Source organism: Pristiophorus japonicus, chromosome 11 (assembly GCF_044704955.1).
Source record: "Pristiophorus japonicus isolate sPriJap1 chromosome 11, sPriJap1.hap1, whole genome shotgun sequence".
Taxonomy (NCBI): domain Eukaryota; kingdom Metazoa; phylum Chordata; class Chondrichthyes; family Pristiophoridae; genus Pristiophorus; species Pristiophorus japonicus.
This window is the reverse complement of record NC_091987.1, coordinates 37,535,242-37,550,242: the sequence shown is the minus strand read 5'-3', so window position 1 is coordinate 37,550,242 and position 15,001 is coordinate 37,535,242. Positions and strand designations below refer to the sequence as shown.

Genomic DNA, 15,001 nt, shown 5'->3' with positions numbered 1-15,001 from the left:
GCACACAACTGACCGACAATCTCAGGGGAGTATTGCAAGTAGTCTCTGGAATGGTCCAAGCATCAGAAACGCTGTTTCAAGTTTCCAATTATCCTCTCCATTATGCTGCACGTCACAATGCTTGACATATTGTATTCCCAGTCAGCTTCCGTATGGGTTACGCCGAGGGGCGTCATGAGCCAGGTGGTGAGGCCGTACCCTTTGTCTCCCAGTAGCCAGCTCTGCCCTTCTGGCTGTTGCTGAAACATGGCAGATATAACGCTCTCACATAGGATGAACGCATCATGGATGCTCCAGGGGTAGCTTGCATCAACTGACATGATGCGATGCATGTCGTCACACACAAGCAACACATTAATGGAGTGGATGCCTTTTCTGTTCCTGTACATCTCAGAATTCTCCAAAGGTGCTCGCAAGGCAATGTGGGTACAATCAATGCAGCCCTGTACCTTTGGGAAACCAACAATCCTGGAGAAGCCCACAGCCCTGTCACACAGTGCCTGGGCGGTCATGGGGAACTTTATGTAGTCATTCCTCCGGGCATATAGTGCAGCAGTCACCTGCCAAATGCAGACATGTGTTGCATGTTGAGAAATGGCGCACACATCCCCAGTTGTAGCTTGGAACAATCCAGATGCGTAGAATGAAAGTGCAGCTGCAACCTTCACTTCAACTGACAAAGCAGTCCTCCCGATGCTTCTAGGTTGCAGGTCGAATCAATTGTCTCCTACGTAGCACCATCATGCAAAAGGCTTGCACAAGGTAAGGCATTGTCAGTATTGCCCCCATGCTTAAATTTTACCTTTGCAAAAAGCTCAAAATGGCAGGCAGGACAAGGTTCTTTGTTCTCCCTCCCCACAAGGTCTGTATGGACCACACCCTTGACTGAGCAGGTGCAGTGATCAGGAACCCCTCACCACCCCCTGCACGCCCCCCCCACCCCCACCCGCAACCTACATTTGATGGGTAGTGCAGGCTTCTGATGCCTTCTGTATGCCTTCCACAGCCCCCCTCACCGCCCCCCTGAGCTTCTTTTGCAGCCGAGCCCCGAGCCCCTGTGTCCGAGAGCGGGACCGATTCTGCCAGCCGACGCTCCGACCCTCGAGCCCTGTTTGCACACATTTGGTGGTGGCGTGTCAGTTGGAAAAAAAATGAAAACTTACAGAATTCCATCAAACTTCCAATTACTGCATTATAAAGTAATTATAAAAAATGTTTATTATGCATATTTAAGTGTCTTTGACTCCTTCCAAAACTTTGCTGAAAAACAATGGCGTCTTTCTGCGCAGATTTTACAATGTACGCTGGTTTTTCTTAACTCACCAGAAGGTTTTTCGGGAGTGGTCACATATGTCAACCGAGGGGAATTTTTTGGGGGGCAAACTTACATAATTGACAAAAACTGGCGCAGACATCAGGTTACGCCCCCTATGACGCAAAAAAAAAACTAAGCCAATAAAATGCGCAAATCACTGGCGAAAATTGAGCCCTTTAATGTTGTGGCTTAATTAAATAAGTGAAAGAAAATGAAAGCATGTAGGCCAACAAAAGTGCATTGTTTCTTTTTTTGGCTAAAATGCAAATTTAATATACTGTGCACTTCCCAGGGTCACTCCAGAAGCTTTGTGGATTAAATTTCCAATGTTGTAAGCAAAACACAAACATGCTTTTCATCATCGAGTACAGTATCCCTACGTGTTGCTATTTATTATATTGCAGTCATTAATTTTACACAGAATGAAGTTGGCAAGCTAAACATCCTTTGTTAGTTACAGTGATTAATTAATAATCTAACTAAGAAGGCTATATATTGCTCAAAAATGTAAGAGCTGACATTTGTTTGGCAAAACCAATCAGTCCTTGCAGGCAGACATGGAGCTATGATAAAAGTGAGGAGCAATGAAAATATAGATTTTTCCTTACTCGGTGAACATCATTCTGCTGTTGTACAGTGGGAACATCACCACCAACAGGCATTTGTCTCGTCAGTTCATCATTTTTCAAATTTAGCCATGCCAGTAAGTCCTGGAGAGAGATCTGTAGCCGCTTCCACTGCTCGGCACTTGTTTCCAAACAGGCTCTAAAAGGTCAAAAAAAAGTCCTTCAGTATTGTGTTCACCCATATAACAACAACAACTTGGCTGTACAAAATGGCTGGAGCTACTAATTGCAACAAACTGACCTTATTTGGCTGTAAAATGTTTCTATTGTGTTTCCAAGTACCAATTTACCAAAACAACTACCATAAAACCTCTTCCAGCACACTATTCAAACGCAGACTTTTTTGTTTTGTATAATCAATTCAAATTATCTCTGCAAAGTTTGTGATGAGAAATATACCAAACCACTGAATATTATTTACAGCGCTCTCCATATAAATGAAGATTCCAAAACTTATAAGAACATAAGAAACTGAAGCAGGAGTAGGCAATATGGCCCCTCGAGCCCGCTCCGCCATTCAATAATATCATGGCTGATCTGATCATGGACTCAGCTCCACTTCCCCGCCCGCTCCCCATAACACCTTATCCCCTTATCGTTTAAGAAACTGTCTATTTCTGTCTGAAATGTATTCAGTTCTGCAGCTCTCTGAGGCAGCGAATTCCACAGATTTACAACCCTCAGAGAAGAAATTTCTCCTCATCTCTGTTTTAAATGGGCTACCCCTTATTCTAAGATCATGCCCTCCAGTTCAGTGGAAACATCCTCTCTGCATCCACCTTGTCAAGCCCCTTCATAATCTTATGTGTTTTGATAAGATCACCTCTCATTCTTCTGAATTCCAATGAGTAGAGGCCCAATCTACTCAACCTTTCCTCAAACGTCAACCCACTCATCCCCGGGATCAACCTAGTGAACCTTCTCTGAACTGCCTCCAAAGCAAATATATCCTTTCTTAAATATGGAAACCAAAACTGCATGCAGTATTCCAGGTATGGCCTCACCAACAATCTGTATAGCTGTAGCAAGACCTCCCTGCTTTTATACTCCATCCCCTTTGCAATAAAGACCAAGATTCCATTGGCCTTCCTGATCACTTACTTTACCTGCATACTTTCCTTTTGTGTTTCATGCACAAGTACCCCCAGGTCCCGCTGTACTGCAGTACTTTGCAATCTTTCTCCATTTAAATAATAACTTGCTCTTTGATTTTTTTTCTGCCAAAGTGCATGACCTCCCACTTTCCAACATTATACTCCATCTGCCAAATTTTTGCCCACTCACTTAGCCTGTCTATGTCCTTTTGCAGATTTTTTTGTGTCCCCCTCACAAATTGCTTTTCCTCCCATCTTGGTCTCGTCAGCAAACTTGGCTACGTTACACTCAGTTCCTTCTTCCAAGTCATTAATATAGATTGTAAATAGTTGGGGTCCCAGCACTGGGGTCACAGTGTGAGCTGCGCGGTGGATGCTATGAGGCTGCAGAGTGACTTGGATAGGTTTGGTGAGTGGGCAAATGTATGGCAGATGAAGTATAATGTGGATAAATGTGAGGTTATCCACTTTGGTGGTAAAAACAGAGAGACAGACTATTATTTGAATGGTGACAGATTAGGAAAAGGGGAGGTGCAACGAGACCTGGGTGTCATGGTACATCAATCATTGAAGGTTGGCATGCAGGTACAGCAGGCGGTTAAGAAAGCAAATGGCATGTTGGCCTTCATAGCGAGGGGATTTGAGTACAGGGGCAGGGAGGGTTTACTACAGTTGTACAGGGCCTTGGTGAGGCCACACCTGGAGTATTGTGTACAGTTTTGGTCTCTTAACTTGAGGAAGGACATTCTTGCTATTGAGGGAGTGCAGCGAAGGTTCACCAGACTGATTCTCGGGATGGCGGGACTGACATATCAAGAAAGACTGGATCAACTGGGCTTGTATTCACTGGAGTTCAGAAGAATGAGAGGGGATCTCATAGAAACGTTTAAAATTCTGACGGGTTTAGACAGGTTAGATGCAGGAAGAATGTTCCCAATGTTGGGGAAGTCCAGAACCAGGGGTCACAGTCTGAGGATAAGGGGTAAGCTATTTAGGACTGAGATGAGGAGAAACTTCTTCACCCAGAGAGTGGTGAACCTGTGGAATTCTCTACCACAGGAAGTTGTTGAGGCCAATTCACTAAATATATTCAAAAAGGAGTTAGATGTAGTCCTTACTACTAGGGGGATCAAGGGGTATGGTGAGAAAGCAGGAATGGGGTCCTGAAGTTGCATGTTCAGCCATGAACTCATTGAATGGCGGTGCAGGCTCGAAGGGCTGAATGGCCTACTCCTGCACCTATTTTCTATGTTTCTATGTTTCCTGCGGCACCCCACTAGTTACTGGGTGCCAACCAGAGAATGAACCATTTATCCCAACTCTATGTTTTCTGTTAGTTAGCCAATTCTCTATCCATGCTAATATATTACCACCAATCCTGTGAACTTTTATCTTGTGCAGTAACCTTTTCTGTAGTACCTTGTCAAATGCTTATGGAAGTCCAAATACACCACATCCACTGGTTCCTCTTTATCCACCCTGCTCGTTACATCCTCAAAGAATTCCAGCAAATTTGTCAAACATGTCTTCTCCTTCATAAATCCAGGCTGACTCTGCCTGACCGAGTTTTGCTTTTCCAAATGTCCTGCTACTGCTTCTTTAATAATGGACGCCAACATTTTCCCAACCACAGATGTTAGGCTAACTAGTCTATAGTTTCCTGCTTTTTGTCTACCTCCTTTTTTAAATAGGGGCATTACATTTGCAGTTTTCCAATCAGCTGGGACATCCCTAGAATCCACGGAATTTTGGTAAATTACAACCAATGCATCCACAAGCCCGACTGCTACTTCTCTTAAGACCCTAGGATGCAAGCCATCAGTTCCAGGGGATTTATCTGCCTTTAGTCCCATTATCTTACTGAGTACCAACTCCTTAGTGATTGTGATTGTGTTAAGTTCCTCCCCCCCTATAGCCCCTTGACTATCCACTGTTGAAATATTGTTAGTGTCCTCTACCGTAAAGACTGATACAAAATATTTGTTCAGAGTTTCTGCCATCTCCATGTTCCCCATTACTAATTCCCCGGTCTCATCCTCTCAGGGACCAACATTTACTTTAGCCACTCTTTTCCTTTTTCTTTACCTACAGAAACTCTTGCTATCTGTTTTTATATTTTGTGCTAGTTTACTATAGATTATTTTCTATTTTTGCCTAAAATGCTTTGTTTTCTTTACAAATAAAACAAACAACATAAATTTTGTGCTGGTGTTGCACATACAGCTTGGCTCATGGAGTCAGTGTCAGCTACAATTCTATAGAAAGCTTTACCTGCTGTCTCCTGACCAGGTGGTACAGGTACTGGCTGATGCAACATTAAACATAGATTCAGAAGGTCCAACCATTGATTCTTAGTTAGTTGAGATACAACCATTGGCTTCAATGCCCTTTGGGTAGTGATGGGGAACAAAAGTCAGCCAAGGTTTTCGCTCCTGATTGTTGTCATACAGTGACCCTTACTGGAAAAGGCACGGGTGAGGGAGTTAGGAGGGAACATAATCAGGCAGGTCTATTACTTTCATGGTTGGGTAGGCATTAGAATGCCTGTCCAGCTTCACACACAAAGAGATACTGCAAGGCTGGCAGCACCCATACCCCAGTAAAGACTCAATGTCTCCAGGAGGAAAGGAGAAAAACAATGGGACAAAAATCTTTGCCTTTGAAAAGTATCAAATCCATTAACAATTTGCATCAAAAAACTACAAGCATCTAACACAATGGGCTAAAATTTCCACTCCATTTCCGCCGGTTTTCTCGGCGGTAGTGCTAATTTTCGGTGGAAAACTACTCCAGTTCAAAAAGAGTTCCACCGGCGGTTTCAAAATACTGCTTGGGAGCGGATCGCCGGCATACACCAGCGCAAAAACCACTACCGCCCAGCTTTGGGCTCAGCAGTGACCCGTAGGTAAGATTGAAAAAAACGGCCATGGAAAGCAGCCGGAGCTGGGCAGTTGGTAAGTAGACCTGTAAAAAAAGGTAAATTAGTGTTTTTATAATTCCTTGAAAATTCTTTTACAGCGATTAAGTTAAAAAGGGTCCTGAGAATGTTTTCTGATTTTTTATTTTATGTTTTTTGGAAAAAATATTTTTTGTGTTTCCCCCCTCCCTAGGCCCAACCTGCAGCCTCGGTCTAAAATGCCCATTTTGATTAAGAACCACCCAATTTGCCCAGGATCGCGTTTTCTGCCTGGAATCTGCGTGTAAGATGAATTTTTCTCACTGGGCGGTATTTTTTCCTTTTTCAGTGCAATTTTACATCGGCGTTAATTTAAGAATCTTCGCGATCTTTTGGGCGGCAATTCGGCAGTGGCAGGTTTTATGGAAATTCTAGCCCAATGGGTTCAAGCCACAAAATTCACAAAATAAATTTTGCCACAATATTTTTGCCAATCAATTTTTGCAGATACAGAACATTCTGTTATTTAGCACTACACTGAACATTAATTTGAGGGCCCAATCCTGATGACTTCCATGCAGATACTCGTCACAAAACTTTCCGGACCAATGAAGCAGTAAATTACAACAGCTATAATTCCAAGAGTTTCCAGCTCCCGATAATTATCTGAAAATAATATGAAAATCATACTGTGTGACAATGATTACACATCTAACTACTTGATGCAGAAAAGATAACAATATGGGGAGATGACATGGATGGCTCAATCTAATCTTATCTTTCTTGAATCAAATGGACATTGGCTGACCTGTAGGTACTGGCTTAATGGCCTGGTGATAGAGGACCTCTGTGAGCTTAAGAAGGCTAAGGATCTTGAGTGAGCTCTGCTAAACTCATGCTGTTGCTACAGATGTGAAGGTTCTAGCAATATTGACCTGTTTTCTCTGACGTACTTCAGATACTTTTAGAGAGAAATATCGAATGTTGGAGAGACATCCATGTATCTCATCCATGAACTCACTCCCTGCTCCCTCGAACCCATTCTCACTAAACTGCCAGCAATCCAATTTCCCTTCCTGGCTCCCATGCTAACTTACATTGCAAATTGTTCCCACTCCTCCGGCCCTGTTTCCCTTCCCTTTTAAAACTGCCATCATCATCCCCTCCTCTAAATGGTTATAAATTCGGGTCTGCCACAGATACCTTCTTGGGTGGCAACAGTTGCTCAAGTGAAGGGATCTCTGCCCCTTATGTGCCAGTGTTCACACACACTGCCCAATATCTAACTACACAATACTGTAACCCAGGGGTGTAATCACCCTCCTTGTGATCTGAACCGGATATTTGTGTTTTCACACGTGCCCCACCTTCATTTATAATCTTTTTGAAAGTGGAACAAGAAAGCACTTTCTGAGATGAGGTTAGATCTGAATTCTTAAGTTGCTTTATTTAATAGCAAGTAAATATACAAAACAACAGTATTGATAATCTCTAAATTCAATAGGTACAACTTGTCTTTGCACAATTATATAAAATAATGACACACATCAGTTATCTTGCTTTACTTAATACCCCTCATGCATTCTCCTTTTGAGCCTGGTGAACGCTTGCCCAGAGAGCTTTCTGTTTAAAAACCTGACTTAATGTGTGCCTCTTTTTAAAAAAATCTTCCTGCTCACAATTCACGAGGAAAGCCTACATCAGATACAGGCTGGTGACCACCCAGAATCAGAGAGCTTCCAACACAATGTAGTGTAAGGTGTTTATAGATAATAAAGATAGGCTAATGAACTGCTTATTGATTGCAGTCTTTGAGGAAAATTAGCATTTTAGTCACATTTGAGGAGAAATTCGCATAGTGTGTGCCTCCCGTTAGCCCCTCTGTGGACTAACGGGAGGCATTTTGCTTTAAAACACAGCCTTTAAATGTAACTCTTTTTCCAAATCCTTTCTGTGACAAAATCATCTCCTAATTCCAGCCTCCCTATATCCAAAGTCCTTAAAAATGTTGCTTTCCACATCTGCATCCAGCTGTCCCGTAAACTCCCTGTCTAAATCTCTCCAATCAGGTTCCCACCCCTCCCACAGCATGAAATAACCCACACCAAATTCATAAATGACATTTTCTGTGACTGTGACAGTGACTATGGCATTATCCCTACATATCCTCAACAACCTCTATAAAGTCTTCAACACTGTCAACCACACCATCCTCCTCCAACACTTCTCTACGGTCCAGCTCAGGGGGATTGCTTTTCCTTGATTCTACTAGTACGTACCTGATTGTAGCCAAAGCATCTCCAGCAATGGCTTTTATTACCACCATCGCACCATCAGCTGAGGAGACCCTCAAGGTCTTATCCTTATTCCCCTCTACTTCTTGATCTGCAGCTGTCCCTTAGTGACATCATCCACACGCATGGGATCAGCTTCCATGTCTAGGTTGATGACACCCAGATCTAGTTTTCCTCCATCTCTCTTGATTCCCACCCCCTCACCCCCTTCTGTGCTCTCAGACTGCTTATCCAACGTCTAGTCTTGGATGAGTGCAATTTCCAGCAGACACTGGAAAGCCTAAAGCCACCATCTTCTGCCCCTGCCATAAACCTTCTATAATGCCCCCAACTTTATCCCTCTCTACAGCCACTGTCTGAAGCTGAACCAGAATGTTCACAAACTCAGCATTTGATTAAACCCTGAGCTGAGCTTCTGCCCACATATCCATCACAAACATAGCCTATTAATATCACTCCCCTCCACTCCTTACTCAGACCATCTGCTGTTGAAATCCTCATCCATTCCTTTATCATCTCCAGACTCAACTATTCCATTGTTATGATGGCCAATTCCTCCATCCTCTGTAAACTGCAGTCTATCAAAATACTCTGCTGCCCTTCTCCAATTCTGCACCGTCCTGCTTGCTCAACACCACTGTCCTCGCTGACCTATATTGGTTCTCGCTCCCTCAATGTTTCAAATTTTAAATTCTCGTTGCCATGTTTAAACCCCTTCATGGCCCCACACTTCCCCAGCTTTGCAACCTCCTCCATCCCTACAACCACCAAATTATCTATTCCTTTGCACCCTCACTTCACTCCACTATTATTAAAGCATGCCTTCAGCTGTCCAGGCTCCGTCCTCTGGAATTCCGTCACTAAATCACTCTATCCCTTCAATGCCATCTCCTCCTTTGACACTCCTTAAAACCAACCTCTTTGATCAAACTTATGGTCACCACTCCTAATATCTCCATCTTTGGCTCAGTGTCCATTTTTCCTTATGCCTGTGTAAAAACCCTTGGGAGCCTTCCAGCAGCCCTGAGCAACGTTCATGTGGTACTGCAGTGGGACAGTCATTACAGCACCAGATGGGGTGTGAGCTTCATTGAAGAGGCACAATATCCCCCAAAACTGCAACAAATCTCCTACTGTAAGTCTTGGGTGGGACAGAGTCCTTCAGGAGCTAATTGCTGCGAAGGCAAAATGGAGGGAGACAAAGCCACTATAAAGCCCTCTCTCCCCCACCAGGAGTCTTTGGAGCCTTCCTGCCTTTACCCCAGCGACTGCTGCCAGACTTCATCAAGTGGTACAGGGTAGTGGCGGCAGCAGGGGTGGATGGAAGGGAAATGGGCCAGTAATCTGGAGCCCACCCACTCAGCCAACATTTGTATGTGGCGTGCAAGGAAAGAATGGCCAGCGGTGGTCCTTCAGGAATCGGAAGAGGAATTTCAGATTGGGGCAGTGAGTTGCCCAATTTTGCCCTTTTTTCTGCTGCTATCCTGCCTGATTTTGGGCAGATCAGGAAGATATCAGGGCTGAAATTGTCCCTTTTTTAAGGCCCGTTGACGGTAATGGGGCGATAAGGCCTTTACAACCGGGGGCAGGCGGATGGTGCAAGCCATCGGCAATTGCCCCTGGGATTCCACTGCGCCCCGTATTTCCGCTCTGACTCATTGTCCGCTGTACACCAACCCCTTACCGACCGGCAGCGAACCATTTTCCACCCCGCAAGGGAAATTGACTGCAGCCACCGCCGGTGAGTGCCCCCCGACAGCTCTGTAGTTGGCCCGACAATGGCGGCCCCAAGAGGGGGTGCCAGGCTATCTGTTGCTGACCCAACCGAAGCCCTCCCTCGTGGCCCAGTGGCCGCCAAGGAGGCCTCGCAGTGTCACTCCCCTTAATGTGAATGGGAGGGACACTGCTATGCATCAGTGCGATGCGGCATATCTGCGTCTCGCCGACGTCATCACCACCCCGCTCCCGACGCACACCCGCCCTTACACCACCTCAAACGGCGCCCAAAGCACTGAGAGGCAGTGAAAAAGTTAAAGAGCCGAATTTTCCGCTCTACCCTCTGACTCCCGCCAGGCAGTCATAATTCGAATTAGACGCCCCAAACGGGGCGCAGGACAATTTCCCCACCTTCAGGTTTGATTCCTGCACTGTGCTGTTAACTGATGTCAGCCGGAGTAACAGGAAGTTTTCTACAATCCGCTTCCTTGCCCTACATTAAAGAGGCACAAAATGAGTCGATGAGACTGCTCCTGATTACTATTTAATGACCCTCAGTAGATAGTGCACCTATCTGGAACTCAGGTGTGTCAAGGTCTGGCTTAGCTGCAACAACATCACTGTTTAGGTTCACATGTGAAGAACAGCCCTTTTGGTGATGTACCAAAGGGCTCTTGGTGCCAGTACCAGCAGACACATCGAGGAGAGGAGGGAAACCGGTTTTAAAAAGACAAAAACATCTGCAGAAAAAAAAAATCTGTGTGACAGATGCTTGCATCTGCTGCCTCATGAATTCTCCCATTAGCCAGTTTGGCAGTTCTGCAGCGGAGTTGTCAGAGCAGGTTGTTCCACAAACTGAGCCGATGCAAAAAATCTCAAAATGCACATCAATACCCCTTGAAGTTAGCTATGAGTATTTTCTCTGTGAATTGTTGAGCCAAATAACTTTTTCCTTGATTCAATAATTCAAGTAGATCATTTAATAATAAGTATGTGTAAAAGACCAAAAAGAAGTTGACATCTTTATTAATAGCCCATGAACAATCCTCTGTCTATTTCTGGCTCCTAATGGCAGAAAGAATGTCAATTATTACTATCTGATGTTGCCAGTTTTTGAACAAGATGAATCTTTCTGTCAATACATTTGCTTTCTGAATAGGGTTTTTGTCACTCATAGAGACTCACTCAGTTCGACTCAAGCTGAAAACAGTTTGCTTGGTCCACATATGAACTTCTCCCCCATCAGCAATTATCCGAGAACGGATGCTGGGTCACAATGGTTAACAGCTGTCCTAACCTTGTGTCAGAAACCAGACGACGTTTTTAAGGCTGTCCATTTATTGTTTAGATTGCAACTATACAAAATTATTTTGTTGAAAGAACTATTCTCACGGAAATGATTAAAAAAGAAAGTAGACGAATGGCTGGGTTGAACTGCTGGCTTTCGTTAAACCAGCAGTCATGACAAGGAAATTAAGTGGCTAAAGTTATGACGCAGCACATTTTGGCAAGTGGTGTAAGACATAGCTCAGGGCGGCTGCAGTAATAACTCTTCTGTTGGCTTTTCATCACTAACACTCTAAGCAGCACTAGGGGCACTGGTGAGCACCTGGACGCAAGCACGGATTGTGCAAATGCTTTGCTTGTCTAACTACAGAGCCAGCAGTATAAGTTAATGCCTCCAGCTAACTGGTACCTGTGGCATTGAAGCACCGTTAGTGAAAACATATCCGCAACACTTCTGTCGGAATAGGAACGGCCAACAGCAGTAATCGATGAGTGATGATCGTATATGTATGTTGTTCATATACTGCTTCTGCCCTTAAACACCTTTCACTGTCCAGGTGGCTCAGCTGGTTGAGGCAGTCAGCAGCTGAACCATACAGCCCAGGGAGGTCTAAAAAGGCCTGTGCTGAGTGAGCCGGAAACATCTGGCTTCAGAAGCCCTGAGCTGGGTAGATGAAAATCAGCCAAAATTCCTGATCTAATCGCTATCCAACAACTGAACAGATGAGGACAAGAGTGGCTTAGCTGTAATGCCCCATGCAGTTGAATAGCTGACTGATGCTCATTGTCTGGATTCACACATGAAGAATTGTATCAGTTGAGTGAAGTACTGGAAGATGACCAGCACCTGTGTAGCCACGCTTGGAAATTGGTGAATAAAAAAAGCAGAATACTGCACCACTCATACCTAATACATACTGCCTCTCTTGCATGTGAATTTTTGCTGCAGCATGCCTTCATCTTGTACCGAAGACACACTGCTGAAAATACTGCGTTTCATTTGCTGAAAATATTAGTATTCACATTTGCAATTCAAAGTACTGACAGCAGCTGAAAACTGTGTGCCAAGTAATTACTTAATCTGATCAATATATGAACAGGCTAATAGGATTTTTACTCTTTACAGTTAAAATGTGTACGAATCTAAATTGAAAAAAAAAAGTGAGCAACCCTCACCACTGAGACATGGATTAAAGTATTATGGGACATAATACCTCTGGAAAATTAACCTATTCACTGAGGCTGAGATGGGATCAGTTTGGGAAAGTGCACTCTCCCGCCCCCGCCCCCACTTTCGGGATTTCTGCAAACAAGCAACTAATCCGATTTCACCTCCAGGAAGAGATCGATGTCCTTCAAACTCTAAACAATGGATTTTATACTGTGTGTCCGTGTGATGTGTGCAGGCAGGTATTTCTGTGAACATTACTATTATTTCACAAACAGGACCTGTGCACCAGAGGAAAACCTGCTGACCATGAGAAACAAAAAAAATCCTATTAGATATCAGTGATAGAAACAAAATCTATAAACATGGCATGTCCACTTGAAATAAAATGAGCAATCAGTTTGTGTCCTCCAGTCGAAAATACATGTTTGTGTTTTTACAACAGATTTGTGTTATTTATTGGTATACAAGCTGGGTTAAAACATCTAAAGATAAAATAAATGAAATGTGTGAGTGACCAGTCTAGCAATGATTACAGGTTTGACTGAGTGACTGACAGGCACTTGCAAAAAAGCTTTGTCTTCAGAGCAAGTCTAAATCCTATTATAACGGAGTAGTCCGTATATTGGATTTATTTAAATAAGAGACTGATATCATCTGGATAAAGAAATGGAATCATCTTTGGATGCTGTAGGGTGCCTGATACCGTGTCAAGGCAATCATCGCATCGCTGGAAGACAAGGTTTGCTTTTATTAGTTTTCAAAAAAGACCAAATAAAAAATACTGATGTGAAAATCCCTTATCAAAACTATGTATGACGTGTAGACCCCATTGAAATCAGGAATACCTACTTCATACAGACTTGGTTGACAATTTATTTTGCGGAGATTGTGCTCTAACTGTAAATTAATTGAACATTTTGTTTTACTGTTTGTACCCAGTGTCAGCATTTAGTAGTCCCTAGTTGCTTCCCTGGAGGCTCAATGGGTAATTCCACTTCCAGGTGTGCCTGTGGTCTGTGCTGATCAGATTGATCCTTGGCCCGTGCTGAGTTAGCTAACCCTAGCCTCATCTAAGAAGAACCCACAGTGGGATCCCATAGCACTAGTCTAAGGAGAGGGAAAAAAAATCAGCTTGAGTTCCAGCTCCTCATCACTCTCCAGTGAGTCCGGACAGAAAAACTTATGGACTTTGGATGCCTTCTGGAGCAGGGTTGGCTGTGATGCCCATGGTTGAGTCACTTGCTGGCACTGTGCCCAGGTTCACATTAGACCAGCTACTGGAGGGCTGTGAGTACAACTGGACATGAATCAGTGCTTTCAGGACAGGAAAGGAGATGGGAGAAAAAGAAAAAGAAAATCAACTAAGCAACTTCAGACAAGCAATTCCGACAGCACCACTGTGACAATTTGGTTTCTGATACCAACCAGAATTGGTCTAGAGCAGGACAGCTTATTACATTTATACACAGAGGAGGGCACAATGAGATTATTAGTAATGCAAATTTCAGGTTACATCTGCTGCCACAAATTCTTTTTATCTTCATTTTAATAAAAAGTAAGACAACAACATGCAAAATGCACTGGAAAGTTTCACACTGCAACAGATGTAGGCCCCGAACTTGGTGGCTTTACCGTCCACTGTCGTCGGTTGCCGCCGAGTTTTTTGGGTGGTCTCCCCTCGGTGCCATTTTCCAGTAGGCCTCCCGCCGGCAGGAGGGAAGGACCGCTGGGAACCGCCCGCTGACAACTGCTAGCGAGCAAGGTGCGTAAGTGACCTCCCGCTGAGCTGAGAGTTTGGTGTGGGCGGAAGTCGGCGGTAGCAGGGGGAAGGACCGCTGCGTGGATGCAGGTCTAACTCCAACGGTAAGTAAGAAGACCTGCAAAAAAGGTGAGTGAACTTCTTTTATTTATTTATTTTCAGCGATTTAGGTGGATGGGATCCCCTGAAGTTTTCCAGTGGATTGCTTTTGTGTAAATTTTTATTTTTCAGTGTTTCTCCCTCCCTGGGCCCCGACTCAATCCTCAGCACTTTAGCGAGGATCGCATTGACCGCCGAGATTGGGAGCTCCCGCCTGCTGCTGCCCAGGTTCATGGCATAAGTCGATTTTTTGCTGCCGGGCGGTACTGGCAGATCTTTTAGAGGAATCTTCCAGGCAAAGTACCGCCAGGTTTCTTGACGGTCCTTTGAGTGGCACTTGGGCGGGCCTTGTTCAGGCCTTATGTCACTGCTCTAGTGTAAATCTAACATGCAGACAGGCCCGAATATTGCTCAAAACATGCTATCTTTAACTGCCTCACGAACAGTATCTGTGCAAAAACAAAGACAACAAATGTGAGTCATGTGCTCCTTAATAGTAACGTGATTATAGTTGTTTTCATCCGTGGTCTGTTGCTGTCTATGACGGGCAGTGTAATATATTTGTCAATTAATCTATTGCTGTGTCTGAATTGTGTGTGTGCATGCGCATAAATTTCTAAATGACAAGCATCATGGCAGTGGACAAGCAAATATCTTTGTTGACATAAAAGTGGAAATTGAGATGTTGGAGTGGATTTTTGGACATAGCAAAGCAGGATGGGGAAAGCCATCACTAAATGAACT

The 15,001-nt window shown here is 44.1% G+C and overlaps 1 protein-coding gene across 12 annotated transcripts in view; it reads right to left on the bottom strand.

Moving 5' to 3' along the window:
- dmd (dystrophin) overlaps positions 1-15,001 on the bottom strand; it is a 2,299,423-nt gene that overhangs the window by 268,775 nt on the left and 2,015,647 nt on the right. For all 12 annotated transcript variants that reach the window (XM_070893344.1, XM_070893337.1, XM_070893339.1 and 9 more), the window contains one exon: positions 1,924-2,080. In XM_070893344.1, the coding sequence (XP_070749445.1) occupies positions 1,924-2,080 (157 nt within the window). The remainder of the gene's footprint in view (positions 1-1,923; positions 2,081-15,001) is intronic.